The sequence below is a fragment of the Sinohyriopsis cumingii genome, chromosome 6 (genome assembly GCF_028554795.1).
Source record: "Sinohyriopsis cumingii isolate HCF-2022 chromosome 6, ASM2855479v2, whole genome shotgun sequence".
Lineage (NCBI taxonomy): Eukaryota > Metazoa > Mollusca > Bivalvia > Unionida > Unionidae > Sinohyriopsis > Sinohyriopsis cumingii.
In genome coordinates this window covers 71,607,731-71,635,678 of record NC_142966.1, presented here as the reverse complement: position 1 = coordinate 71,635,678, position 27,948 = coordinate 71,607,731, and the positions used below count along the sequence as shown (strand labels likewise).

At 37.9% G+C, this 27,948-nt stretch overlaps 1 protein-coding gene across 1 annotated transcript in view; it reads right to left on the bottom strand.

The window, feature by feature from the left end:
* Positions 1-4,916: 4,916 nt before the first annotated feature.
* The window catches only part of LOC149797181 (uncharacterized), a 63,509-nt gene continuing 40,477 nt past the window's right edge, over positions 4,917-27,948 (bottom strand). The window contains exons 11-16 of the mRNA XM_089961867.1: positions 26,287-26,373; positions 18,833-18,921; positions 16,608-16,827; positions 15,859-15,981; positions 13,009-13,162; positions 4,917-12,730 (exon numbers count right to left, since the gene is read on the bottom strand). Of these exons, the coding sequence (XP_089817993.1) occupies positions 12,541-12,730; positions 13,009-13,162; positions 15,859-15,981; positions 16,608-16,827; positions 18,833-18,921; positions 26,287-26,373 (863 nt within the window). The 3' untranslated portion in view covers positions 4,917-12,540. The remainder of the gene's footprint in view (positions 12,731-13,008; positions 13,163-15,858; positions 15,982-16,607; positions 16,828-18,832; positions 18,922-26,286; positions 26,374-27,948) is intronic.

Below are 27,948 nucleotides of genomic sequence, written 5' to 3'. Positions count from 1 at the left end.
ATCAGGAGGTCATGAATAGGTTACGAGGTGTGTATAATTGTGTGAAAAAGAACTTTTTGAGAGACTTCCTATCCGCACACTCACACACACACACCACCTAACCAATTAACACTAAGTATAAGGGTGGGCAACGATTGTGTCCCAGTGACTGTTGAATGGTTGCGTTTTACATTGTAAAACGGGTTGAAAATAGACAAAGTCACGCAAAATTCATATAGCTACTTGCTCTACTGTGTTGTACATTAGCTAATTTTTCTTTTTCTTCTCCTCATCTAGATCTGAGTGTGAAGGTAGATGTCTCTATTTTTAGAACAAAGCCACCTTTTTTTTTTTTTCGGATGAATCACGTGTATTATTATCTTCCAAAAGCACTGGTTAAGGGCTGACTGTTTGATGATTTTTTTTTCAGCAAGATTTAATAAATTGTTATCTGTGCTTTTAGTGAATCAGTCTTAAGTAACACCACATATTTTTATATAGTCGATTTTAAGAGGTTGCTTTTGGAGTTAGCTGTAAGTGTGGAATATGACATCGCTATTTTCCGATTGTTTAGAATCTAGTGTACAGTTTTCTGTCATTAGAGCATTATGTATTAGTGTTGATGCAGACGTGACGATGCAGTGACAGGTAGCATGGTCTGATGGGGACTATATTTTTTGCGTCGTTTAATATGGGTGCTGAGGTCTAAACTGTTAGGTTTTGGTAGAGATGCGTTGTCCTGTAAGTAGCGCAACTTTTGTGCCCGAGTTTTAGTCGCATTAAGCAGATGAGGGTGAGCCTTCTTTTCTGACCTGCTTGTTGAAAAGCTTTTTTTTTTCTAGAGTACGTTTTGAAAACTGTTGGGTACCAGCATATCACCAGTAATACTCTACAATGGTTTTCATCGTGTATCAATGGAAGAATCAACTTATCAAGATCAGTTTGCTTGAGGAATCTCTGGAATTTTCCTCATAGCACGCGAAAATCATTAGCAGCATTGATAGATGGCCATCTTAACGCTGTCTTTAGAACTGGTTTGTTTGTGTTATTGTAGAAGTGATGCTTCATATCCTTGATTACTGGTAATCGTCTATTTGATATTGCTCTGAATGTTCTCTCATGGGTAAGGTTTCTTGAATCGATCGCAAATTGTCTAAATGCTTCGGCTTGGATAGCTGCGAGTATGCGAGGCTCTCTTTTAGAAACACCTTCAGGAGTGAGATCATGATTGTTAATCGTGTGGGTGCTGATGTTCTGCTTCTGTTTACTTAGGCAGACCTAACAGCGTGAGTTTATACAAGTGAGTAGCAGTCTAACCTGACATGGACTGAAAAAGAGGGAGTATATGTTGCCTGTGCTGAATAGTTTGGAGGCACCGGGTGTCTTTGTTGTCGTATTGGGACTTCTTGCGGCTGATAGAGATAATGGAATGTCTGAGGATTGTTGACAGTAGGATGTTGACATTGTGAGACGGCTACTACGCAAACAGCTGGGCGACCAATAAGAATTGATATCACTCTACCTGCACTATCTTCATCATGGTAACAGGAGATGCCTTTGACCAGTTGCTGGTGCCATGCTGGGTGTACGCGAAATATTCGATGTATAGCCGTTGTAGCAGCAGGGACACGCCGTTGTTCTGCGTCTGTTTACTTAGGTAGACTTGTCGATCAAATAGTAAGAGACGAAGTTACTCTGTCGTGGTTGTCGTATTTTTCTTAAACCACTCGCTTGAGAAGATCCTGATATTTATAATGGAGTAGGAGCCTGCTAAAATACGAGAATCTGCAGCCTTTCGTGCCCAGTCAATGCAGTGTCATGTTTGATTAAACTTTATATAGTTTTTGCTCAATGTTTATGTGTATTCTTTTTTTTTTTGGGGGGGGGGCGATGAGTCATCATGAATTTTATTTAGTTGATGGACAGTGGAGGATCTAGAGGATCATATCCACTTATTCTGAGTTAGATCTACAATCATGTTTGTATTCCCAAGTGGTGTCGGTGGTTGATTTGAGGGAGTAAGCAATTGTGATTGGTAACCACAAATGGACGAGTAATTTTTGGAGGTGTGGATCATGTTATAAACCTATTTTATATGCTATTTGTATTTACGTCTCCGTTTATAGCATTGCTAGATTTAGATTTTAGTGAATCTGTGGGTCTGGGATCTGGACATTGGTTTTCCCCTTGGAAATTCCTGGTCTACCTGATATTTGTCATCTACTTTACTAAAATGTACAAGTTCTGACCTTGCTTACGACTTAGAATGTTGAAGAGATGAATTTTTGACACCAATTCTGGTCCTCGTATTGAGTCTTAGGTTTCGATATTAAGGTTGTCTCTATCTTTCCTATTTTAAAATCTGTAGTAGAATCAGTCATTTAGTAGTGTTCAGTTATAATCTGAAAGGTTTTATTTATTGAATAAAATTAAATAATTTGAAAGGTTTTATTTATTGAAGTTTATTATCAGAATTACAAAGTTCTCGCTGACTTCTCGGACTAAATCACTATTCTGGGATTGTTGTGAATTTATTTAAAGACGATTTTTATTATATCCTTCTGATACATCAAAACTGTTATCACATCGGCAAATTTAAGTCTATGGGCACATCAGCACATTCAAGAGTGGAGTTCATTTGGTACACTTTATACTTTTGGATTTGTGAAAGAACTTTTAGAACTATTCGAGATTTAACTCATAACACGGTAAGTTCCTTTTAGATTTTAACTTAGTGTTAAAGGGAAATAACTTTGTTGAATTTTGCTAAACTTGCTGGTTTGGCTTTTATGTTACAGTCTAAAACTATTGGGTCGTAGCAATATATGACCTTTTATATACCATTCGATTGAATATGGTCCTGCTTCAACTGCCCTTACATACATGACGTTTCATACGCCTTTAGCCCTGTCATAAGGCTAATCAGTTCTGCATGCATAACCTGTCATATGCAATACGACTGAATATGGAATAAAAAATACTTGTAGCTACATACGGCAGCATCTCCACAGAGGAGCTTAAAGTGACATTCCCGTCTTTGTAGGTGGAAAAAGTGCCAAAACCAACGAACAGAATTTCTTTTACGTTGCAGGTGTGTCAATCAAAGACATAATATTAACTGAGCCATACCAGCAGAATTCAAATTTAAATTTGAATTTCTTGTTAATAGTATTTATCAAGCTGACGGAGGAGGAAAATCAGGCCATAGCTTTGGTAATAGATGAATAAAACAAAGTTAATAAATGGTTCCATACCGATAATGCTTGCAAATGTTCCTGTATCTATTTGATAGGATCTAGATTCTCCTCTCCTGTATCATCATTTCCTTCTCTTCTCCTCATTGTCTGTTTTCAGTATATTAACATATTTATCAAATTAATTGTGTACATCTATCAGTCATTTTAAATATGTAGTACATTGAGCTAGAACGTATTTGTTGTATGGGAAAGGCGATAATAAGTAGTTATAAATTTCTAGCTAATCCTAATTGCATTGTTTGCTATAAAATATGTCGAACACTGGAGGTGTTTTCATTGGTCTAACAGCGACATATGACACGGTCTGGCATACAGGACTGTTGTTGAACATTTGCAGGGTATTGTCGCGCTGGATAGTTGAGAAAATCGAACTAATCCTTCGCGACAGGTACTTCCGAATATACATCCAAGAGAGCTGCAGCTCGTGGAGACGTCCGACTAATGGACTCCCACAGTGGTATGTTTTTTCTCCAAGGCGGTTTATTGTCTTTATCAAAGACTTGCCTGAAACATAGTCGTGTAAGGTCATCTATGCAGATAACATTACTTCCTGGATACAAAGTCATTCGTTTACTGAGCTTTAGGAGGTACTGAACAAGGAACTGCAGGAAATGACGAACGTCTTCAAGATATGGCACCTACAACTTACACAACAAAGACAGTCTCCAACGTCTTCCACATTGAAAATGCAAATGTGAACCGTGATCTTTGCATCCTACTCAATGGGCAGCATATAACACACGACCCGACACCAACATACCTTGGTGTGACTCTGGACAGATCACTGACATTCTACAACCACCTGAAAAAAACTGCAAGAAAACTGAGTTCTCGAAATAACCTATTCTGCAAACTGGCTGGCTCAACCTGGGGTACTAGTGCTCAGACATTCAAGACGTAGGCACTGCCCTCTGTTAATAAACAGCTGAGTATTGCGCTCCTGTCTGGACTCGATCGTTCCACACCAAGCTAATTAACGTTCAGCTCAACACAACGATGCACATAATCTCTGGAACACTACTTTCTACTCCTTTACAAAGACTGCCAGTACTCAGCAACTTTCCTCTCGCATCTCCGTCGCCAGGAAGCAGCCACAAAAACTGCTGGCTAAGGTCTATGCCGGTGAGAAATTTCCATTTTACATGGACATCACTTCACATCCAGCAGCCCGCTTGGCTTCGTGACATCCAATCTGGTTAGGTCCGTTACCGGAAGATATAACAGCTATTTCGGCATGTAGTGTTGAGTGGTCTTCAACAATGTTGTAAGCCTCGTAGCTGAGGCATCTGTCTGCCCTCCAGTCTTCAACCTTATATGACATCTGTGCACCAAGATGAACCGTGTTCGGACAGGACAGGGTCGTTGTGCAGTAAACCTTGTCAGATGGGGTCAGGCCACTGACTCCTCCTGTAACCGTGGAGCTCGACAGATCATATCACACAATGTGAACAGTGAACAACTGTCCTCTGACAAAGTTCGCCGGTGGACTGCGGGGTCTGCACCCTGCTGACGATGGTTAAACGGCTGAGCACGATAAATAAATAAACAAATAAATAAATAAATAAATAAATAAATAAATAAATAAATAAATAAATAAATAAATAAATTTAATACGCATTATATAAAATACTAACGTATCATACCAGGAAGGTACAGATAAATGACATGCAAAATCAAAGCAGTAATTGTATAACACGTGTAGAAAAATTATTTAAAATCCTCATTTTATCACACAAAATAAGGAAATATTGTGCAAATAAATGTTGACAGATACAAATACCCAAATCAATCATGCTCAGTGAATATAACTGTGGCTCGCAAAATGAAATACGTGCATAGATAACTCTTTTAGAAACACAAATCCCATATAGATATAACTAACAAAATCAATAAATAAAATAATTTGATTAAAGAAACAACACAAAAAGCAATAGACCGAAAGCAAACATGATTCGTTCCGTATTTTGTGTACTGACAATCCAAAAGTACCGAAAATATTTATGCTTCAATAATAGCGAACATTGAAAACTTTGTATATCGAATTATAAAGAGAAATCTCTCGCAAATATTAATGTGTTGGTCGTTATTTGTAGTATGTACAGTACTAGTCAAATAAGGGGTTTAACATGTTTGTGATTATTATTTTTATTATTAGTTCATCAAGCTTTTGTTTTCAGAAATCAATGTTGTTTTAAACAAAAGGAACGGAAGACTTTTCTTTTAGCAAACGCTTCTTTTCTCTTTTGCTTCAAGCACATTATACGTCATGCAAATCAGCCGTGCAAAGTGCTGTTTCCATGGCAAGCATTATAACATTTAGCATATTCAGATTTAATTGTTTCCCCTGTTTCACTGTAAAAATAAAACACTGACACGTTACCTAGCACCTTTGCAGCTTGCCTGTCATTAAAATGTCCTTCGATGTACCGTAATTTTTCAAAACGTTGCTGGAAAACTGGAGTTAATTTCATTATGAACTTTTCGTACAGATCCTCTTGGTGAGGTTAAGAACATGCAAGATTGAAGAACATATCTCCGCGGAATAGGGAGAGACCAAGTGGCCGATGCTGATCTCATAAATGAGTTCCTTTTTTCATGCTTTTAAAGTTTATGTTTTCAGAGTTTGGATGTCAAAGTTCAAAGTTTTTAAGTTATGACCCAGTTTGGCTATACAGAATAAGAATATATACAAGCTATGATTCAAGGGCAATACTGGTTTCAAAAAACGTTACCTTTCTGCATATTCAATATTCGAAAGAAAACGGCATACCTAATTTCACACACGCTTTGGATTTTCTCAAAGAACGCGGAAATTGAGTGTAACAGTTGAAAATGTTTCATAGAATTCACTTTTATAAGAAAGCATTATCCCGGCATCCCACCCTCACCCAAACATAAAGTATAGCAGGTTCATCAATTTATATAATTACAAACGTACTAAAGATCTTGAGCTTCTAGATAATGCTGCGTTTTATACGCCAACGCTGCAGCCTCCACCGCCAACATCTATATCTTTTTGTCTCGCATTTTCTATTAAAAAGAGAGATACAAAAGTGATAGAACTGTCTTATGTAGGATAGTTGTCTCTGCTGAGAGCTTCCAGATGACTGTTGGTGAGAATCCGGACAATCCCTTCCGGTTTTACTATGCCATCGTCCGTCTGAAACTCCAAAGCAACCATATGGGACGGTCTTTGAGGTGTAGGACACCAGAGTAAAGTACAAAGTTACGATTTGCAACCTTATTACCTTCGTTCAAGCTTAAATTGGGGATCAGACTTCTGTTGTAAATCCCATGTTGACATGACTTTCAATTTAGGAGGGGTAGCAACAAGATTTTCAGGAAGGCTAACATGATTGCCATACTGGATTTCAGATGGGCACCATTCATTTAGGACCAACGAGGCATCAGAAATCAAATTTTCCAAGTAAAACATGTTTCTTCGAGAGTACTTACCCGATTGTAATACCTTAGCAGAACTACTACCTCGCAAATCCAGCCCGCATAGATACTACTTTAATCTATGGGAGATATAAGTTGCCTGCCGGCCTATGTAGCGGTCAGGCAGAGTGATCTCCCATTAGGTATAAGACTTGGCGGCAAAGACTAAGAACCTATCAGTTACTACTGAAGCGGAAGGCACACACTCTATGGATATAACTGCGGGGAGGCTGTGAGGGTGTATGTGCATTATGATTGGATAAATATTCTCGAAGAAACTTATTTTACTAGGAAAAATTGGTATCTTCTTCTAATAGGTTACCCAATCATAATACTTTAGCGGAATATGTAAGAGGTGGATGGATGTATATCCTCTTAAAACGGAGATATTATCTCCGGTCCCGTAAAGTATTGAGACAGCTTCTACATAACCCGACTGGAAGGGACTCCATCTGTCGGGGCGAGGCTTTAAATGGAGAAAGACCCCCCCCCCCCGCAAATTCAGCGCAAGTCGTGAAGCCGGGTCTAAAACATGCTGTCGATCGATCTGGAAGAGTGACCTGTTGAGCTGTGAACATAGGTCGTTCCAGATCGAACTGGGCCCTCTGGGAAGACAGATCTCAGAGATAAAAGATAGAGAATGTGGACTCCGATCTCTATCCTACAGCATGAATAATGTCGGTTAGCGAACGGTTCCAGTCTGATGCTAGGTTGGTGGCAACTGTTCGAACCTCCTGCGCCGAAGTGCGTAATAAGTTCATTGAGTTGGGGTTATTTCCCTTTATGCTGAGAGAATAATCTCCTTACACCATGACATGATAGTCTGTTCTGATAGATTCTCCCGTCCTTTTATGAGAAGTGGAAAGAAGTGTGATCTCCCTCGATGCAACGGATCTGTTTTTATTAAAGAATCACCTGAAAGGCTGGAGTGGGTCTTATAGGTAGACTTCAGTGAATGTGTCCAGATAAGACAGAGGGTTCATGCCAAAAGGATAATTACCCGTGGAAGAGATACGGTTCTCGGCGATAAAAGAGGATGCCGTCATGTATAAGATTGACCTGTCTTGGAACTTGCATATAATTCGGGTCTGCTGATGAGAAGTCCAGGGTTATCATGTCTTGTTAGAGCTAACCTACTGATATTGCAACAGAATGTCGTCCAGGTAACTTGATGTTGCGCCACAGAAATGGTCCGGACATGCATCATTACTCGTTTCGTCAGACGAGTGAAGACCCAGGGGCCGACGTTGAGCCCCAATTGGAGTGCCCTGAATTGGTATGTTATGTTGTAGGCGAATCACATGAACGTCATGGGATACATATGAATAGAGACATGAAGATATATGCCGTCTAAATCCACAGTCATAGCAAAGTCATTCATGCATAGCATTCAAAATGCGCTGTGGTGTTTCCAGTGGGAACCAAGGGGCGTGGATTAATGGATTGAGTGTGCTTAGGTCCACGACCAGACGTAGGGAGCCGTTTGCCATTAGTACCAAGAAAAAATGTGAAACGAACGATACAACCCTATCGGTGCTATATCCACTTTGTATAAAACTGAATTTCGATTGGTGGAGCTTCGATAGGACGGCTTCAGAGGTTCGTGAGTGGACCTTGGATCCTTTCGTTGAATTCCAGTACTATCCCTGAATCGACGTTGTGGTAGTGGGAGGGAGGGAAATATGTCTCCTGGATGGCTTGTTTGTGTACTTTATCCATTGGGACATTAAACGGAAGGTTAGAGGATAAAGGCTAGTATAGTGGTCCTTCAGGTAAGTGGAGGCAGAGGGCACCGAGTTGTTCCGCCAATTGAACTGGCAGCTGTGGTTATGGCATTGGCCAAAGTGTATTGAGCGGCTCAGCTCAGTACTTGAGCCATTATTGAGACCGACTCCCATGCATGTCCTGAGGTATTCAGAGAGGGAGAAGCTAAGCTGTGTTTCGTCGGTTGGAAGATAGTCAGAGAGAACGAAGTCACGGCAAGCATATTGATCACTAACTGCCGAGTGTCAACAAAGGCCACCCAATCCATACGTATGGTGTGTGGCTGTGTCATCCCCTAGGTAGATATATCACTGTTAACTGATGGGGCTCCCAATGAAAGACTGGTAAGGGGTTGGGGATCGGGCAAAGGAAGAACCTCCGACGAACTGATGATGACGCCAGACTGCGAAGGTACCTGAAGTCAGAATCTTTTGTTCGTCGTAAGAACAACATATACTGGAGTTCTGGTGGATGTTGTTCATGGAGTCGTCGTCGGAGAACAAAGCTCTGAGAGCGGAAAACGACCTCAATCGAGACTCAGAAGGCTGAATCTTTCCGTGCCCTTGGATAGGACAGAATAGATTACGGTACTGGAGAACAAGCAACATCATCTTGGTTGTTTGGGGTGAGGCTTTGGTCCCTGTAACGCTCGAGACTTACCTGGCGAAGAGTGACGAGTCTGTCGCTCACTATACTCCTAGAACGCCCTGAAATAGATACCGTGACTTCAAGACAATCACTGAGTAAAGACGCTCTTCTCGTGGCAGAGTGTAGAGAAATTACGAAGCGAGGCGTGAGGATCTAATCATTGTATTATGCCGAATGAGTGTCTCGAGCTGGTACGAGTTAGACTGGTCCCTTCACGTTTCTACAAAAGTCGGGTTCGATGTACTAGAAGCCGGGCTGTTATTGATGAGTCCGTAATATTGATGTTTAGCCCTTCGTGATCCCTAGTAAATGGCCTAGGCCGGTCGCAACGGAAATAGACCATCAGTGTGAGGAGGGTATTGTTAGGATCATCAGTTGGGAAGGGTTATGGTATTTCGATCCATGTAACCTACCTGTTGAATGAGAGGGAACTTGGCTGTTTGTTAGCTCAGTTCCTTGCTGTTCCGCAGGAGGAATCAAGTCGGACCCCGAGGAGGTAGGTTAGAGGGAGTTACAAAAATGCTACTTCCTGTGGTAGTGACATGGGTGCAGGAGCTGTTTCCGAGCGTGTGAATGTCCGGTGCTTCGTGGCTAAAGGGTAAATTGAATTTTTTCATTTGTTCCCATAAAGATTCACACCGTGGAAAACATGAGCATGCTGGCTGGCAACGTTTTCGATCAGATCTGTTCGGGCTTTTCCTTCATCTACTCAAACAACCACAATACTACCTGCACGGGGTAGAAGTTTTATCCTGGTGGGCCTGCACACAATGTTTGAATACCCTTGTGGGCGCAGATCTATACCAAATGAAGGTTACCTGGCAAAACGTGATAGAAAACGATCACAATACAATGCTGACTGTAGAAAAGGTCAAGGATGGCCTGAACAGGTAGAATCAATGTAGCTTGGTGTTCCATGGCTAAGGATACAGTGGTAAATAAAACTCACCTGTATGTGCCAGAAAAGACGGAATTATACACATATAAGGAGTTTCTTTGGAGCTTAAAGACGTGCACACATATAAATAATGTAGCCTGAACCTAACTTGTGAAGTCGCACAGGCTAGCCGTGTGAGCAACTAGGTGCTCGTTAAATATGATGGAATATTTATGCAGATAAACATGACTCAAATGTCGCCTATAAAACATGTATGTGCAGGCTGTGACTGATTAAAACATGTACAGAGCAGATCTGTACTTGTCCAACCAGAGTGGAAGAAGTACAGAAATGTACAGGAGTGTCTACATTACACAAAATATCTTTCACAGAAAAGGGAACTGAGGCACCGTTATAGAGACATAGACACTAGGTGCGACATTATACATTATGAGGCAATAATTGTAGGGAAAATGGCCCAGAGACCGTCCGTACAAGTTAAAACATTAATTTGGCACCCAGACGCTATGACTGCCTTGGAACAGAAACTCAACAACATGTACTCATTCTTAATGGAATTACATGTATGTAGGACTTATATAAGCGCTAGAGACTTGCACGTATAAACAAATTATGTGCAGTCACTTAGGCTCCATGTGCAAGTACCTAAATGTGTGACTATGACAAAGTGTTAGCAACTTGTAAAGGCAGAACTTTATCGTGATAGAAAGAGAAAAATTTGGAAAATTAGATGGACTATACTTTTCTTAGAAGTGAGAAACTCCTTCAACTTGTAGTGGTATATTATCCATGTAAATTCTGGCTTTTGTAAGGTCTCTGGTGATGAGAGCATCTTGGCATGAGCGATAGTAGTAACTGATAGGAACTAAGGTGTTGCTGCCAAGTCTCATACCTAAAGGGAGATCACTCAGCCTGACTGCCACATAGGCAAGCAGAGAAGTTTTAGCTCTATTTAGCTACAAGTAGCATCTGGGAGAGCTGGATTTGTGAGGCTGTAGTAGTAGTAGTTCTCCTAAAGGTATTATGATTGGGTGACATATTTGGAGAATAATCCTGTGGTGAAAACTGGATGTAAATATGACTTTCTTTCCAAAAGAAGTTGAGACAAACAAGATTTTAAAGACAGCCACCATGGTGAATATGAGTTGATGGATGAAATACCACCATGTAAGCTCATCTTGATTGTGACCAGTAGAGCAGGTACTAAAAAATACTTACAATTGATAAGAAAATGTCCATAAATAACATCTGTTTTATTCAACTCTTCCATCAAGTATTTTAATAATGAAATTTCTTTACACAAAAATGGTTTCCATTCAATCAAAACAACTATAAATCATATAAATATACAAAGAAATGAAATATTGATCAGTTAAGACACCTTTAACATATCCTCCTATAAGCTAAGACACCCTTAACACTGTATTGTGTGATGAAAAAATCAGCAAGCCTCTTCTATAGCAGTGAAATGTTTCCAGTGACCTGGCTACTATGACTCTTTCAATTACACAGGATCTAACAAGACTCAGCTTGAAGAACCTCAACCGTACAGTATGAGAAATGCTCAAAACAGCACCATGAATAACACATTATACACCTGTTTAAGAGTCCAATATCTTGATAACTGAATATCTTTTGCAGAAACTACTATTCTTATTTCAGGGACAGTAACCTTGACCTATGGACCCTAAAATCAATTAGTTTCTTCCTGACTCCAAGTGCAAGCTATCCACAAAGTTAGGTGTATGTATGTTATCTGGATTTGATTCTTATTCTTTCTGTCACACTGACCTTGACATTAGACATTTTTTACAGAAATTAATAGGTTTCATCTTTACCTTATGTGCAATCCAAATTTTAGAAAGTAGAGTAACCATAACAACAAGATATTATTTGGGAACCATTTTTCTTGTTTCAGTCATAGGGACTCTAAAGTCTGATATTTTCACATGAAAATCAATGAGGTTCCCCAAATGCAAGCCATCAACATAGTTTGGTAAAAGAAGATTCTGGAAAACTAAAGATATTGTGTGGAAAATATTTTTTTTCTTCCCAGTCACAGTGACATTGACTTCTAATCTTCTGACTCCAAAATCAATAAGTGTCTCCCCACCCCATCTTTCCAGAGCAAACCATACATAAAATGTGGGAATTGCTGGTAGTGGAGAAATTGAGGGACTTTTTTTGCAAACAAGTTTTAATTTTTCTGTCACAGTGACATTGACTGTTCACCATTTAACCCCAAAATTTTTCCTTATTGAAAGTGCAAGTCATCAACAAAACTGCACTGGTAACTGTATTTGGTGCCCAACTTGAGTAAATAATATTGCCAACAGACAGAGATACAGATGAAAGGATGGAAGGATGGATGGATGAACATCATAACATAAAATGCTATACCCTATGGTGGGCATGTATCTATCAATCCATTGATCTACCTACCCATCTATCCATCCATTTACATACATATTTAATAACACAAATACACAAAGGCATATATTCACATGTTCATAATTGTGTGCATCAGTGTAGCTTAGAGCTGAATGTGCAGTGTTACAATAATGAGCACCATGACAACCGTCCATAATTCTGTTGACTTGCATCACTGTCCCCATGATCTCCTCCATTGAAATCAGCCTCACTCTCTGACTCTGAAAACTCAACATCTGATTCTATATCTGAATCCACAGCTTGCTGTATCAGCCTTGGAACAACATGTGGAATGATATTCTCCTCCGATGCTCTAAAATAATTAAGAAAATACAAATGTTTAAGGATTTTCAAAAATATATAAAATTCTATAAATTTGCAAACATTACATATATAGTAGATATTCTCATGGCCTAATTTAGCTTTTGAATCTTGTGTGACTGAATTATAAATAAAATATTTTCATCCTACTAATGAAGCCAAGTAAAGAAGATCATCATGAAATTTTGTTCATTTGTTAATTTTTTTCTTAAATATGACATGCACTAGAAAATATATCAATATAGAAATTTATAGATGTACTAAATGTACCTTTGATCTGAGGTCAGTTTTCTCCAGACTTTAAGCTCCATTCCTCCAGTAATGATGCAATCTGTTTCTTGGCAATATTTAACATCCATAATATGGTGTGTATCTTCATCTGTCAATGTCATTAGATACTGCAAATCAGGGTCAACCTGAAAAACTGACATAAATACAACATTATAAGTAAACGTGTACTTTTGTTGGAGAGAGTTCCTGAGTAATGGACCAATATAATAAACCTCCAAATATTTGGCCCTGGACAACAATATTAGCCCCCAATAAATCCCTTAAAATGGCTTAACTATGAAAATTGTACATCATATGTCAAAGGCATTTTTATCGCAAAAGGTGTAAGCATCTAAGTACTTATATCTATAGATATAATCTCCAGGTTGATGATTCGTTATACATCTAGGACAGTGGTAACACACCTTGCAAAGTCATTCCTCGCCCCTTTGTAATAGGTACCGGTAAGGTAAGAAACCATTTATGGCATAGCTGTAGGACTTGACAGATGAAAACAACTTGTTGCAGTCAATTAATTCCATTGCTGATGAGTGGAGCATGAAGCTTTACAAAAATCCTCTAAATCCACAGGACCAATAACCTGAAACTGCTCATGGTCCTGTTGATTACCAACTCATCTAATGTTTCATCATGCGCAGGGACAAAATGTAATCAGTGATTCAATGGTCAATTCAGGTAGACATGAATATCAACCTTTGTAATGGAAAATGTAAACATAAAGAAAAAATAACAAAAACAAAACAAGATATTTATGTATCAAATAAATTAAATTTTATTCAATTCAGCATAATATGGCCATAGTTTGTTGACTCAGATAATGCTGCTAGCTCACAGTCCAGCTGATCCAGATCCATTCAGATCTCATCTAGAGGCTGGACATCAGAATATGATGCTGCCATTGATCATGGCCAGTCTGAATCAGTCAGAATATGAATCAGGATCCTCAGCCATTGACTTATCATCAGTGACAGTACTAGATTTAGACCCAGCCTCCAAAGATGAGGTTCTGGTATCCAAAGTGCAGATGCCCCAGAAATGAGGTCTTTGGAAAAAAGGAGTTCCTGTAGTGGACTGCTGGAACTGGATCAAATGTATTCACATCAGCAGAATACAGCTAGCAGTTAACAGCATTATCATGGTCATAGCCTGCATCCTATTTCTGTATTTTGTCTTAATTTGCTTAATTTGAGAGAAGACTTTTTGAACAGATCTTTTCCAAGACTGCTTTTGGATTTTAAGCCACTGGTGGAATCAATGCATCAAAAAATCTCCACTTGCTGATGCCCAGGAATCAAAAGTAGCATGTGTTTTCCCATATCACATAGATGCAGGAGTGATTTTAGCTAGAGTTGCAAGCATTCAGTGTATGCAGACTATACACAAGTTATTTCCCTTCTAATCTCACCCAGCAAATTGGATTGCTATGCTAAAGATTTGTGAGTGATCATTAGAAATAATTTGTGCTAATAATTTTCAAATAGTTTATAATATTCCTTTCAATAAGATAAAATATACAAGTTATTGATTAAATTTACTCAATATTCCATCTGGATAGACAGACTGCCGTAACTATTCTTTCTGCACCAGTCCACCATATAACTGTTTGACTGACAGCAATTTCGCATACAGCTGATTATAGTAGAGTATTAAGAGCTAAAAGCCTAAATATGGAAAGATAGCTTGTAAACAACACAAAATAAACATAAACCAATGAGTATGTGTTGTAACAGCTGATTTAAAACAATGATAATTTTTGAATGTGACCCGTATAAATGTACTATTCATGTCCAGCTCTTTTACTGTTCTGGCAATAGGAACTTTCTAATTGAAATCATAGGACTACCAAATGTCTATCAAATTGAAATCAACCAAATATGCCTATTAAATTAAAAAAAAATCATGTTATTATCAAATGTCTACTGACTTGAAATCAACCAAACATGTCTATAAAATTCATAAATCATGGTACATGTATTATCAAATGTCTATTTAATTTAACTCATGGGGCCACCAAATATCTGTCCAATTCAGATCATAGGACTATCATATCTATCCAATTCAAACCTTGGAACTACAAATGTCTACTGAAAAATTTAAATCATGGGACTACCAAATATCCATCTAATTCAAGCCATAGGACTGCCAAATTTATATTCATTTCAAATAATGGGACTACCAAATGTCTGTCCAAGGAAGTTTCTGACTTTTAATGTTTGAGAATTATTGACAGTCCTGAGTAAATGTAAACAAGTACTTCACATAAAATTGTTTACAGTGTGCAACTTTAAAAAGAAATTTTGGCTGAGATTACACCCAGATGTTACTGTCATATTAACTGGAAACAATTATTCTTAACTAGCTTATGTCATCATGTAAAAAAAAAAAGATCATGAAGTCCTTGTGGCTTTAAAATAATGCCAGCATGGTTGTAACATATGTGGAGTTATTACAACTGCTTTTCTATCCATTAGATTTCGCAAAGATTTTGATGCCTTAGTCATGAGAGTAAACAGTCTTGTATCAGTAAAAACAAACTTTTTATACTCCTATTTTCATATATTTATCTTTATTCCCCATTTTTATTAAAACATAATTATACATTTTAGCATCTAAAATGTGTGAATATTTGACGTTCACTATGATTGGACTTTTTCAACAGAGAGTCTTCCATTGACATAATCTATTTCTTCAGTTTTGTTGCCAACGTTAAAAAATGGGATCCATATAGATCATATAATTTTCAGAGGGTTCATGAGTTATCCAACAGGTACTGGTAGATATGTAATAGGACAAAAATTGTGATAAATGAATGAAACAAAATAAACTTACCATTCAAACTTCCATACCCAGTATGAAGGTCAAATGCAGAAGCAAAAAGTAGTTTGTCATGGCAACAAAGAGCATATGTGATCCCAAAGTCTCCTGCATGGTTACATATCTTACTAACCAAACCTGTGAAAAGAGGGCTGTTTTGTGTACAATGTACCTCTCATCATGTTTTAACATAATACGATTGGTTTCCAGTCAATTTAAAGTTCAAAGTTAGAAGGAAGTTATTAATTCCTGGACAACAATGATGAATGTCTGTTCAGAAATAAAATTCAGCATATCATCCAACATTGTTATAAACTAGTATGTTATTAAAAAGTTCATTACATCTGAATATATAGATAAATCAAAATAAATGATCCAACAATTATTCAACATCAGTATTTGTCATATTTTCTACTATCACAAAAATTCAAATGTAATCATTCATAGTAGTCTTTTTATTGCATTTGCAACACAAAAGAAAACAGTACTAGTTACACCACAACAAAGGGACATATTTTCAAGGAAGGAGTGAACTCTTTTTGTTAAAATATTATGAAAACCTTATAAAAAATTGTATTAACTTTTTGGACAAGATACCTCAAATATAAACGTTTTATACAGAAAAAACAAATTTTGAAAAGTAACAAACTTTCTTTCATTTTTAGACAAAACAGTGGTTGGATGGGAAAAAATTGCATAAAAGAAAACATATGCTGGATTTAAGTTAAGGCAAGGTTTATATCAGCACACTTCTAACATCAAACCTTTCTTCCAATTAAGGACCTTGATGTTGATTCCATCATCACCATAGAAGATATAGTCCTTTGTGGCTGCAAGGGATCGAATGTACCGCGGTGTTAAATGCCTACCACTGGTACTCTGGAGATTCTTTGATGCAAACAGGCAGATGAGGTTGCGATCATGAATCTCATGAACTTTGATCTCACCAGATGATGTTGAAGTGGCCACAGTATTACCTATCACCTGTAATATGCAAATCTTATGATACATTTTTATGCATTGTTGCCAACATTTGAATTCTGAGATAGTCTGAATCTTATTTCAAAAAGTTATTTAGAGTAGAGACAAAGGCACAATTTATTATTTATGTTTCTTCAGTTTTCTTTGTTTCCAATACTTCTGACAGACAGATGCTTGTTGTCATCAATGGCAGCATAACTACAGGTGAGACAAAAAGTATGTCAAAGGGTGTTTTCCTTTGCATAACTACAGGTGAGACAAAAAGTATGTGTCAAAGGGTGTTTTCCTTTCAGCCCATTTAGCCAGGATTGGATTCCCATCAGAAAGACTCAGCCAGGTGGAGGACACCATTTGTAGGGAAAGTAACTATCAGCTGGTTGGGGGCCAGCCACTTGGTGGCCTGCTGAAATAACTGTTAGCCAGTTAAAAACACCTGGTTCTTATGCTGTCTGAGACACCCCCCCACCAGCTCAAAATGGTGGTTTTAAGATGCATCTGCTGTACAGTGACACTGACAGTTTGCTGCTGTCAGACTGCTCTTAGCCTAACAACTAACCACCTATATTTTTTCTAGCATTTCATTTAAATATGTATTTTTTAAAGAACAAAATGCAATGGATCTGTCTTAGTGGAAATAATTATGATAATTATGACAAAAACTGTATCTCACCTATGTCTGCATCGGTTCGAGTCTCGGATTCGGCTAATGTGGTTATGTGAGAAAGCTTGCCAGTAGCTTCTCGTGGGTCGGTGGTTCTTTCCGGGGGTTTTCCGGGTTCTTCCTCCACCATTAATACTGGCCGCCATGTATGGCCTATCTTGTGCTGAAAAATGGCATTAAACCCTACAACAACAACAACAAAAACTGTATAGGTCTAAGTAGGCAAAAGTTTCCAGTTGAACCAAGACTGAAGAAAGTGCTATTCATTAATAAAATTTAATTAATCCCTGAAATAAGACTTGTACAAAACAGTCTTATGTGACTGTATGAATAAAATGTTAATGTAAATAAAACCCAGTTCTGATCCTATCTCAGCATGTGTGGGGAGAGAGGCTTGACTGGCCTGATAACTAGATGTCTTCAACAGTCATTGAAGCAGCACCCTCAACTGGCTAGCACCCAATCGGCTGATAGTCTTCATTGTTCTGACAAATAGGGCTCATCTACCAAGTATATGTTCTTTTGTGCCCCCAACTGACTCCCAATTTCTAAACATACACTGTTTACAAAGTTCAAGTGTTTGTACGAAGCCAAGGTTGGGACAAACATTTAAACCATGCATTACAATAATTCTTATACGATTTATAATCACTTGACCCTGATCTGTCATCACATAATGTGCCAGCAAATCATGGTCTTGAATGTTTGTTCTACTGACTACTTTTAACAAACTGCAATTACCCCGATCTGCCAGCATGTAATGTGTTGACAGCTATGGGTCTGTGCCATCTGCAGTTAGACTCAATTTACAAGCATGTACATACAGTATCAAATTAGAGAACTTTCAGTAAATTAAGTTTTCTTGTAACAGAATTGCACAAAGCTGAAGTTTAACAGATACACTGTATGGGACTAAGTGCTATTTGACCAAGCCTGAAACATATTCTTACCAAAGGTATAAAAGAAAAAAGAGATATTTTTAATGAAAACAAAACTTCCTCTATTTCATTTCCAGTGCAGTCTGAATAAAATGTTACAGACCAAATTTCAGTCAGCAATATATTTTTTCTGGATTTATTTGAGAAATCTATAATTATCATATGTGTGGATCTGATGAACATTTTATTGGTCATGTAGAAACAAGAGTGCTGTTTTCCATACTTTTCTATGTGACAGCACTGGAGCAAACATTCAACAGCGTACAGTACAATAAAATGCACTGCACTCAATAAATTGGCCTGTTTTTGACCCTAAGTGTTTAAACATAATGTTATATAAAATGCTAAATACTCAAATGTTTCAAGAGCATTACTTCTTAAAGTAGCTGAAAGTGACTGGATTACTTACACATAAGGCTGTAACTGTATCATCATGCGCTCGTAAAGACTGGATGTTTACTGAGGTCACTACGTCCCACAGTTCTAGCTTACCTCCATCTGAAATATAAAATGTTGCTTCAGTTTTGACTCCTACGGGTTCATTTTCCTAAATCTTCTTAAACATGATGTTGATATATGTCATACTGGTCAAGTTATCCTGTTATATCTGTCATACCGGTCTCATTTGATCATAGTCCACAATCATGTTATATTTGTCATACTAACCTAATCAGAGTATAATAAACAATTGTGTTAATTTGTCATACTGACCTAATTTGATCAGGGTCCACAATCAGATTATGTCATTCTGATCTGATCTGACCAAAGTCGACACACTAATCTAATCATCAACAATCATGTTACATCTGCCATTCTGAACGTATTTGATTGTAGTCAACAATCATGCTATTTGTCACAGTCAAAATTTCATCATAATCTACCACTGTGTTATATTTATCATACTGATCTAATTTGATCATAGTCAAAAATCATGTTATATCTGTCATACTGACCTAATTAGATCATAGTCAACAATCATGTTATATATCATGCTGATCTAATTCAATTATAGTCAACAATCATGTTATATCTGTCATACTAACCTAATCTGATCATGGTCTACAATCATGTTATGTCATACTGACCTAATCTGATCATAGTCTACAATCATGTTATGTCATACTGACCTAATCTGATCATAGTCTACAATCATGTTATGTCATACTGACCTAATCTGATCAAAATCAACTATCATGCTATGTTTGTGACACTGGATTAATTTGATCATATTTTACACTCATGTTGCATGTCATACTGATCTAATTTCATCATAGTCTACAATCATCTTATATTTGTTGTAATAACCTAGTGTCAAAAAGAGTTGCCATTTTACAGAAAGACGATAAATACTGACAGAATGCCTGATACCTAATGATGACAGCTTTAAACTAGAGTAACATAAAAATGGTTACAATATTATACTGCATTATAGATGAGCTAAATAACTGCAGTAAAAGTTCAGTAGCTCAGATACACCAATACTCATGAGTATTACCTAAATGACATGATGTGCCGAGTCCTGGCATTGTGATGCCTTTTGCCAGTCACAATCAGTAGCTGAAAAGGTGATTGATGGGGTAAGGAGAGATGATGGGGCACCTTGTGCCACCTGCTTCCTCTATACAACCCCCAACAAAAGAGGTGAACAAAGTGGCAAATAGCATCAAGTCGAAAAGTGATGAGGCCTCAGAGACAATAAAATGCAGAAGAGTGTCTCACATAATATTAAATCAAAATCAAAAAAAACTGTAGGGTGATAGGCCATTGAATTATACTGCCTTTATTATCACTTTATGTGGGCCATTGATTCCCACAGCTACTCCTTTCCTGTGTTTTAGCTATAATTGCCAATCAGATGCCAAGCACAGCGCTGAACTCCCAGTGACCAACCTTGTAGTACAGTGGAGTCGAGATCTGTAATTTCCATCTTTCAGGGGTTGCTGTTGGTAGTAGGGCTTATTTGCTAACATTAATGTGGTCATGGAATGTATTCAGCAGACAAATCTTGCTTTCTTTTATACTAAACACATATGATCTTTAACGTTTGCAATACTTTTTCAGAAAAAGAGAAAGAAAGCAAAGTTTTAGGTAAATTATGTTTCTATGTGAATACTTACCCAATCACATTACTTTAGGAATATTAGCCTGCTACCTCGCAAATCCAGCCTATCTAAAAGATGAAAAATGTCTTATGCTTTCTACTTTTAAATTAAGGGTACTTGTTATGTATATTTGACTTAATTTATCTTTGATTTGATTTAATTGTTTGTAAGTTTTAAAATCTTTTTTGTTTTTAATTTCATTACATGTCAATGTAATGTAATTTTGTTTACTAGGAATTTTATACTTTCCAGAAAATTCAGTTTGACCTGAATCTTTTTATAAATACCTAATAATAGAAACACTGTTTCTATTTTTGACTTAGTTCCTGGCCTTGATTGGGGGGTCATTAAAGTAAACAACTTTTTTTATTAATTTCTTTTGTGAGAATGGTGGTGGTGAAATCAAGGCTGTACTGTGCTACGTGCCTTAGACTTGTATATATTTTCTAAATCTTCCTAAAATGTGATCACGTGACCCTCATCCGGGAATCTGTTTTGCATCTCGAGTTACTGTATAACCTTTGTTTATAGAGATATTTGGTCATTTGTGGCTTTTTTCTTTACACTGAAAAGTGTGTGTTTGTGACCAGTTTGGGAATTACATTTTAATTTTTATTCACATTATTTGGATTCTAATAGATAGTTCTCTGTCCTGGAAATATTTGAGTGCTCATACAGAATTATTGGACAAAGGCATTTATTTAAATTTTATTCTGAAATTCAAACACTTGAATATTATTGACTGTGAAACAACAAAGAACTGTAGACAACAGTACAATACTGACTACAGTATACATCATCGCCTTTCATTTTGGATTCTTTGTCAGGACTCGAACATGAATTCATTAGAACATTTCAATACGAGGACTTCTAAACTTTAATTAGTGGACCATCTTGGATTAGTTTTGGATTTGATTCTTGAAACCGTAAGTTCTTATTTTTTTATTTTTTATAGTATTTTTCTTCCAGGGAAATAAATTATTTGTTAAATTTTTCAAAGCTTGTTGTTTTCATTTTTTCTTTTGTTACTGTTTATTCGAGCGTAACATAAGACACTCTTGATCATTACCTCTCTTTGATACCACCAGGTGTCACCAGTTTTTACCTGCGTGAGACACTAATGCAGATGGTGCGGTGGTAGGGAGGGTTTTTAAGTAATGTATTTGGATAAGTATTCTTGGAGAAACATAAATTACTTACAATTTTGCTTTCTCCTTCAAAAATGTTCACTAATCACACTGCATTAGGAAAATAATAAGAGGAGAAGGGGATGCTGAGCATGTGACTTCTACCTCGAGTATCCTTCTCAGGATGAGTGGCTGGATTCCCCATACGAAAGATAACACATTCTCCTAATGACACAAGCAACATAGCCCTGGATCTGGAACTTTTATATATGGTTGAGAAGATAAATTTTAGATCTTCTTACCCACAAAAATGTTCACTGGTGAATCCATCGAAGCTAACAGGCTGTGTTGATTAATCCAGTTGGGTCTGGTGGCCCTCTGTACTGCCACAACTGGACCCACTAGATTCTAGGTTGCTGCTGCAATGCCAAATCTCTAAAACAGAGGTTCGAGAAGGCTGGCTCTGCCTGTCAGCCAAGGACTATAATCTCAGGTTGGAATGTTGTGTTTGAATGCGAGGTTTGCAGAGATTGCTAAAGCTATCAGGATACATGATTTGTATGATAGTGACTTTAGCAATGTGTAGGCTAGAAGTTTGAAGGGATTTGAAGTGGGCCATCTTAAAACCCAGTATTGGATCCATTTGGAGACAAATGAGGGATATTAGTAGATGAGACCAATATTGTCTAAAAGATCCAATAGGTCTCTATCCCGCTTACAATCATGTTTGCCATGATGCCAAAATGTGTCCAGTATCATCGGGTAGTAGCATTCAGTAGTGACTGGGGCTTGATTGTTTCTCCTCAAAGAACGAGAGAAAAGTTGGTTAGTTGAGGGATAGAGGCATGCAGTGGATGATGTAGTTGTATACTCTTGAGATTCTCCCCACAATTGAAGGTTTGAATTGTTTGACTCGCAAAGCTGGTTTGGTAAAAGCCGAGCATGTAGAAGAAGAGGGTGGGCTGGGCATGGAAAGAACACATGTGACAGTGGATGCTGAAAAAGATTTGGGTTGGCAGGAAGTTTCCTGGGTGTACTATCACTAGAAAGAGTATATCGGTGACCCAGGGCTTGTCCCATCAGAGAAGGGGCAATCACAATCATCCTCACATTCTGTCTTTGTAACTTCTAGGTTATTTTCAGTATCATCACCATGGGAGGGGAGGCAAAGGCCCAGAACCCATCCTAGATGATTGATATTGCATCCACAGCCCAAGGTTTTGGACCTGGAACTGGAGAGATGAAGGTGAGCAGCTTCTGATTCCACCTCTTTGCAAAGAGGTCAATCATCGGATGCCCTCAAAGTGCACAAATCTGAGTGAAGACCGATTGATGGAGAGACCATTCCATGTGAAGGACGTGACTACCTCAAGACTGATTCTTGGCCAAGACAATGATGTTGCCATAAATGTGTCTGAGTTGCATTGTTGAGATGGAAATTTTTGTAACCACATAGAAAATGCCAAATCAGAACACACAGGTTGTGTGATTTGGTGCATCTTTGTTTGAGATAGGTCACCACCACTGAGTTGTCGGACTAAAGGAGGACCACTGTCGCCTCAGAGGTGATCTTTTCAGAGATGAAAGGTGCTTATGACAGCCTTCATTTCTAGGATGTTGATGTGTAGAGGACATTTGTCTGGCTCTCAGGTGTCCCTGACGGTAGTGAAGGTCAGCAACAGGTGGGCACCCCCACTGTGTGCATTGGCGGCGATACCTACCATTATTTCCACCTGGGGATACTTCAGCATGGTTCCAATGGTCAGCCAACCTGGATTTTGCTTGGAAATAAGAACTCCATATCCAGATGGACGAATCTTCTGGGATGAACAAATGTCTTACTTTCCCAGTTCATTCAAGGGCCTCAAGGATGTAGAAGAGAAGGTAGATTGTTCCTGCTTTGGAGTATGATAGAACTGACCATGTGTTTCTGTAGGATGCCACCTAGGTATCCTGCCTTCAATGTAGATGATATTGGCCATTACAGGGAGATGATGCAATCCATACTCCAAGTGAAAGCCTAGGGGCTGATGTTGAGGCCAGAGGATAACGGTGTGGCAGTAAGCAAAATGGAAAAAAAACTTGCGAGAGACGGGGTTGATATGAACGTGAAAGTATGCATCTGTCAGATCGAGACTGATGGCATACTTGCCCTATCTGACGCAGAGGTAGAATGACCTTGCCATCTCAAACTTGAATTGGGTGAGGTGACCCCAGTCAATGGTGGGCTTCATCCCCCTGTTTACATTCCGAAAAAGAAACAGCCTTGAATAAAACACTGGTGATTGTGGCCTTTGCACAAGCTCGGACCCACACCATTTATTTTTGGTGAATGACTGTATCTCATATTGTAAGAAGGTTTCCATCTCCTGATCTGATGGTGCACTTGCGAAAAGGGGAGAGAGGATTGCTGATGAACAAAACCCAAAGCCCCTCAGAATAACCTGGAGCAGCTATCCTCCCATTCTGAGGGAATATTGAGGTCCAGTGAGCTCATACCGACACTGTACAATTGCATCCCAGGGATCGATATCAGCGCATGTGTGACTAAGGGGATCCCCTGTCTTGAGGCCGCTGATCATCCCTTCACACTGCAGGGACTGAGTGGTTCCAAATGCCCATGTGGGTTGGGTGGTGAGGTGGAGGGGGAGTTCCTGAGATGCCTGCCTCCAAACTTCCTCTATTCTTTCTCCAAATCAACGGTGACACAAACAAAGTCATCCAGAAAGGGAGGCTATGATAAGGTAGGAGTCACTTGGATTGCATACATGCAACATGCAGTATCAAGAGCAAGACTGGCCGAACCCATTAAAGAGGTGGCCCTGGTCAATGACTCTAGCAATCCTGGCTGTCGTTTCCCAAGCATGGCTGTTGCCGGGTATCTGCAACAATAACCCTAACCTGCTCTGATGGGCATGTAGCAGGTTTCTCCACCCTAAACAAACAGGCTAGCATACATATGAACCACGGCTTCATTCTTGTCATGTCCTGGGAGATCTGTTCTGAAAGCATCTGTCACTGTAAGTCCGTTTCTTCCTCCTCAGTGAGATCTACCAATTTTTTATTTGGCTGGATCATTTTAACGAAAAGGTCCCCAAGCTGGGACAACTGGTCTGCTGGTGTCAGCAGGATGGTAGGCAATGTCAGGACGGCCCGTGACTGCTGGATGGATGGTAACGTTGTTTTAAGAGTTGGATCAAACGGATCTGGATTGAACCCTATGTGACTATACTTACAGCCCAAAAGGTCATGCTCGGATATGCGGTGGGGGAGGGGTTTGCGCTTCGTGGGCTACCTAATGCATCGGTATTACCAACAATGAACCATAGGTTGTCTTCCTTGATTTATTCCATTTTTCTTCCCTTCAATGCCAAACAGACGATTGCTGTGAATGTGCATGTCATGCATATAGTAAACATTCTCCTAAAATGACACAAGAAGAGAAAACAAAGCATATATTAACAAATTAGCATGTGACTAACTAGTTAATAGCATAACCCAGCCTTCCACTGACTACGTGTTATAGATGCTGCTTATCAGAAACAATGTATACATAATATAAGCAAAACAGGATTCATGGTAAGCTTACATGTTCTGAAGTTGCATATAGATCATTTAAATTGATATTCTACTGAAATGACACAAAAAGACAGACTCAAGCAGAAACCAGTAATGAGTTGAAATTACTAGGTTGCTAAAACACTGTCAAAACTAAAGATCAGTGAAAGTATGATATCAGAAACCAATGGCCCTAATGCAAACTTATGCGCAATGCTTAGTTAATAATTAAATTGTAATTCTATTAAAACAGTGTGAAATATAAATAAAATAAGCATAATTATCATATCAGCACTTTATGATTTTGCTAATAAGAGCTCCGTGACAGATGGAGTAAGTGAATAAAATCAAACATATGTTAACTCATAACAACTTTGTGCAAGGTCAACAATAGCATGGTAGAATGGTGGTCATACAAATTACTGAAAAATTGGCAGTAATTGTAAAATAAAAAGGGCTGAATTGTCAAAGGCTATGGTACCACGTGTGTTCTGTAAAGCAACGAAGCTAAAAGCAGTTGACACCTGGTGGTATAAAGGGGAGGTAATGGGCAATGGATACTGCCCTATGTCTATCTACAAATAGACAGGATAAGATATGTTTCGTATTTTAGTAGGACTGGATTCGTGAGGTACCAGGCTAATATTGCTAATGTAATGTGATTGGGAACGTATTCGAAGAAGAATCTTAAATGCTTATTTAGTTTGTATTCATAAATAATTTGTGTGTGCCATGAGTCTTCGTAAAAGTGAAATAATTCAACATATTTTATACATCTGATAAAGACAAATTTAAGATTTAAGTTATTGCTCATTACTCATACTGATTCTGTTCCAAAAATGCCAACAAATATGTAGTGTATTTACTTTGAAGTTCAGCACATTTACATGTATATGACATTATACAAATCGCTTCAGTAAGACAATTATGTAATATTCCTCACTGTGTGCAATATCAAATATATCAAATGAGTTTTAAAAAGTCTGATTAACCAAGTCATATGATGCATGAATGCTGATATCTGTTGGTTATCAATACAATAACCTCTGTACTGACATTAATCTAGTATGTATTACCTGATACAGTGATAACTAAATCCTGACCAGGGTGGTAGGCTAGCTTGGTGACTGGATTGTATGTGTAAACAGATTTAATCTGTTGGCCTGAAAGTAAATATTAAAGTGAAAGTTCAATCCACATTTATTACATAAAGCAACAGATAGCACACATGAGACATCTTGAATAGAAATGGAAAATGGAAAATATTTTGTTGATTAAAAGAAAAGAAAATCTCATGAAAATACCATATTATCATTGTCACTCAATCTGATTAAAATCAGATCTCCTTTAGGTGAAGATCTAACAGTGACCTGCTTAGGGGACATGTTCTGGTGACCTAAGTTATTATCATAATCTCTAATTCTATCAGCCAAGTAGATGACGTCTTGGATCTTTGCATTTTGGAGACTGAGCAGTGCGACTGAAGTACATCAATGTGTGCAAAAAGATTTGACTGACTTTCAGAGTTTTGAAGGCTGCGTTTTAGTTGCCTAATTCAAAGCTCACCAGAACATGACCCTTAAGTGGTTGCTGTCTGATCCTCACATAGGACAGTGGAGATTTAATTTTAATCAGACTGCATTGTCATTGTGAGCCACCATTAGAAACTGTGACATTACAAAGTTGATTCTTGTTTAAAATGGCTACATATACTTACACATTATTACACAATTCCACACTGAACATAAGACACTGTTTGCTTTCTAGTCAGATATTGCTGATGCAAAAGCTGAAAAAGGAGATGACGCTTTAAATTTTTTGGACCAGAAAGAGCAGGACATACCATATATACTTGCTTATAAGTCAAGTCAAATTGAAAAGAACAAAGATCCTGACCTGCCAAGGCATAATGAGCCTGCAGATTAGGGTGTATGTTGTTTGTTCTACTGATTACAAACAAACTGCACAGACCAAGATTTGCCAGTGGATAATGTGCTGGCAGATTTGGGTCTGTGCAGTTGGACTCATAAACAAGTATATACTGTATCCATATTTCAAGTTCCAGCAATCACTGCATTATCTTATTAATTACTCTCAGGTCAGAAATTGTCACAAACTTAATTCCTCATTGGCAAGAAAAAGGGCTAGATGAATTAAAACCTATCAGAATTTGAGGTTTAGTGTGGCAATTTTTTTTTAATGAAACTATTTTACTCAGACTACATTCTTTACTGTAGACTAGTGTATAGGCACTGCAGTGAACACACACCAACATTGTGACAACACAAACCATATGAAGATCCTCTGATGTTTTCAGTTCATTTATATGTTTTTTCTTCTGCAGTATAGCAGTGTTCAACATATTATAGATAAACAAAATTTTCAAATGTGTGAATTAAACTTTACATATGCATGTGCTAATCCAAACTTAATTTATATTTTGTGAAGCTAATATCTGTTAAAAAGTAAAAATGAGAAAGATTTTCATGGACTTTTCATTTCACGTGTATGTCAAACAGTATATTCAATGTCTGGTGCAAAATTATCTATTTTTGACACACATGACAATGTGGTTTCATTTTAAAATTTTTGGCCATCTCATAATTAACAAACTGCAAAACTCTGTTTTAAAGGAAGAACTTGAAACATAACATTTAGTAGTTGTAATACATAAATTTTTTTATTTCCAACACATTTAAGTGAAAATCATGACAATTAATCAAAGTTAGACTTTTCTT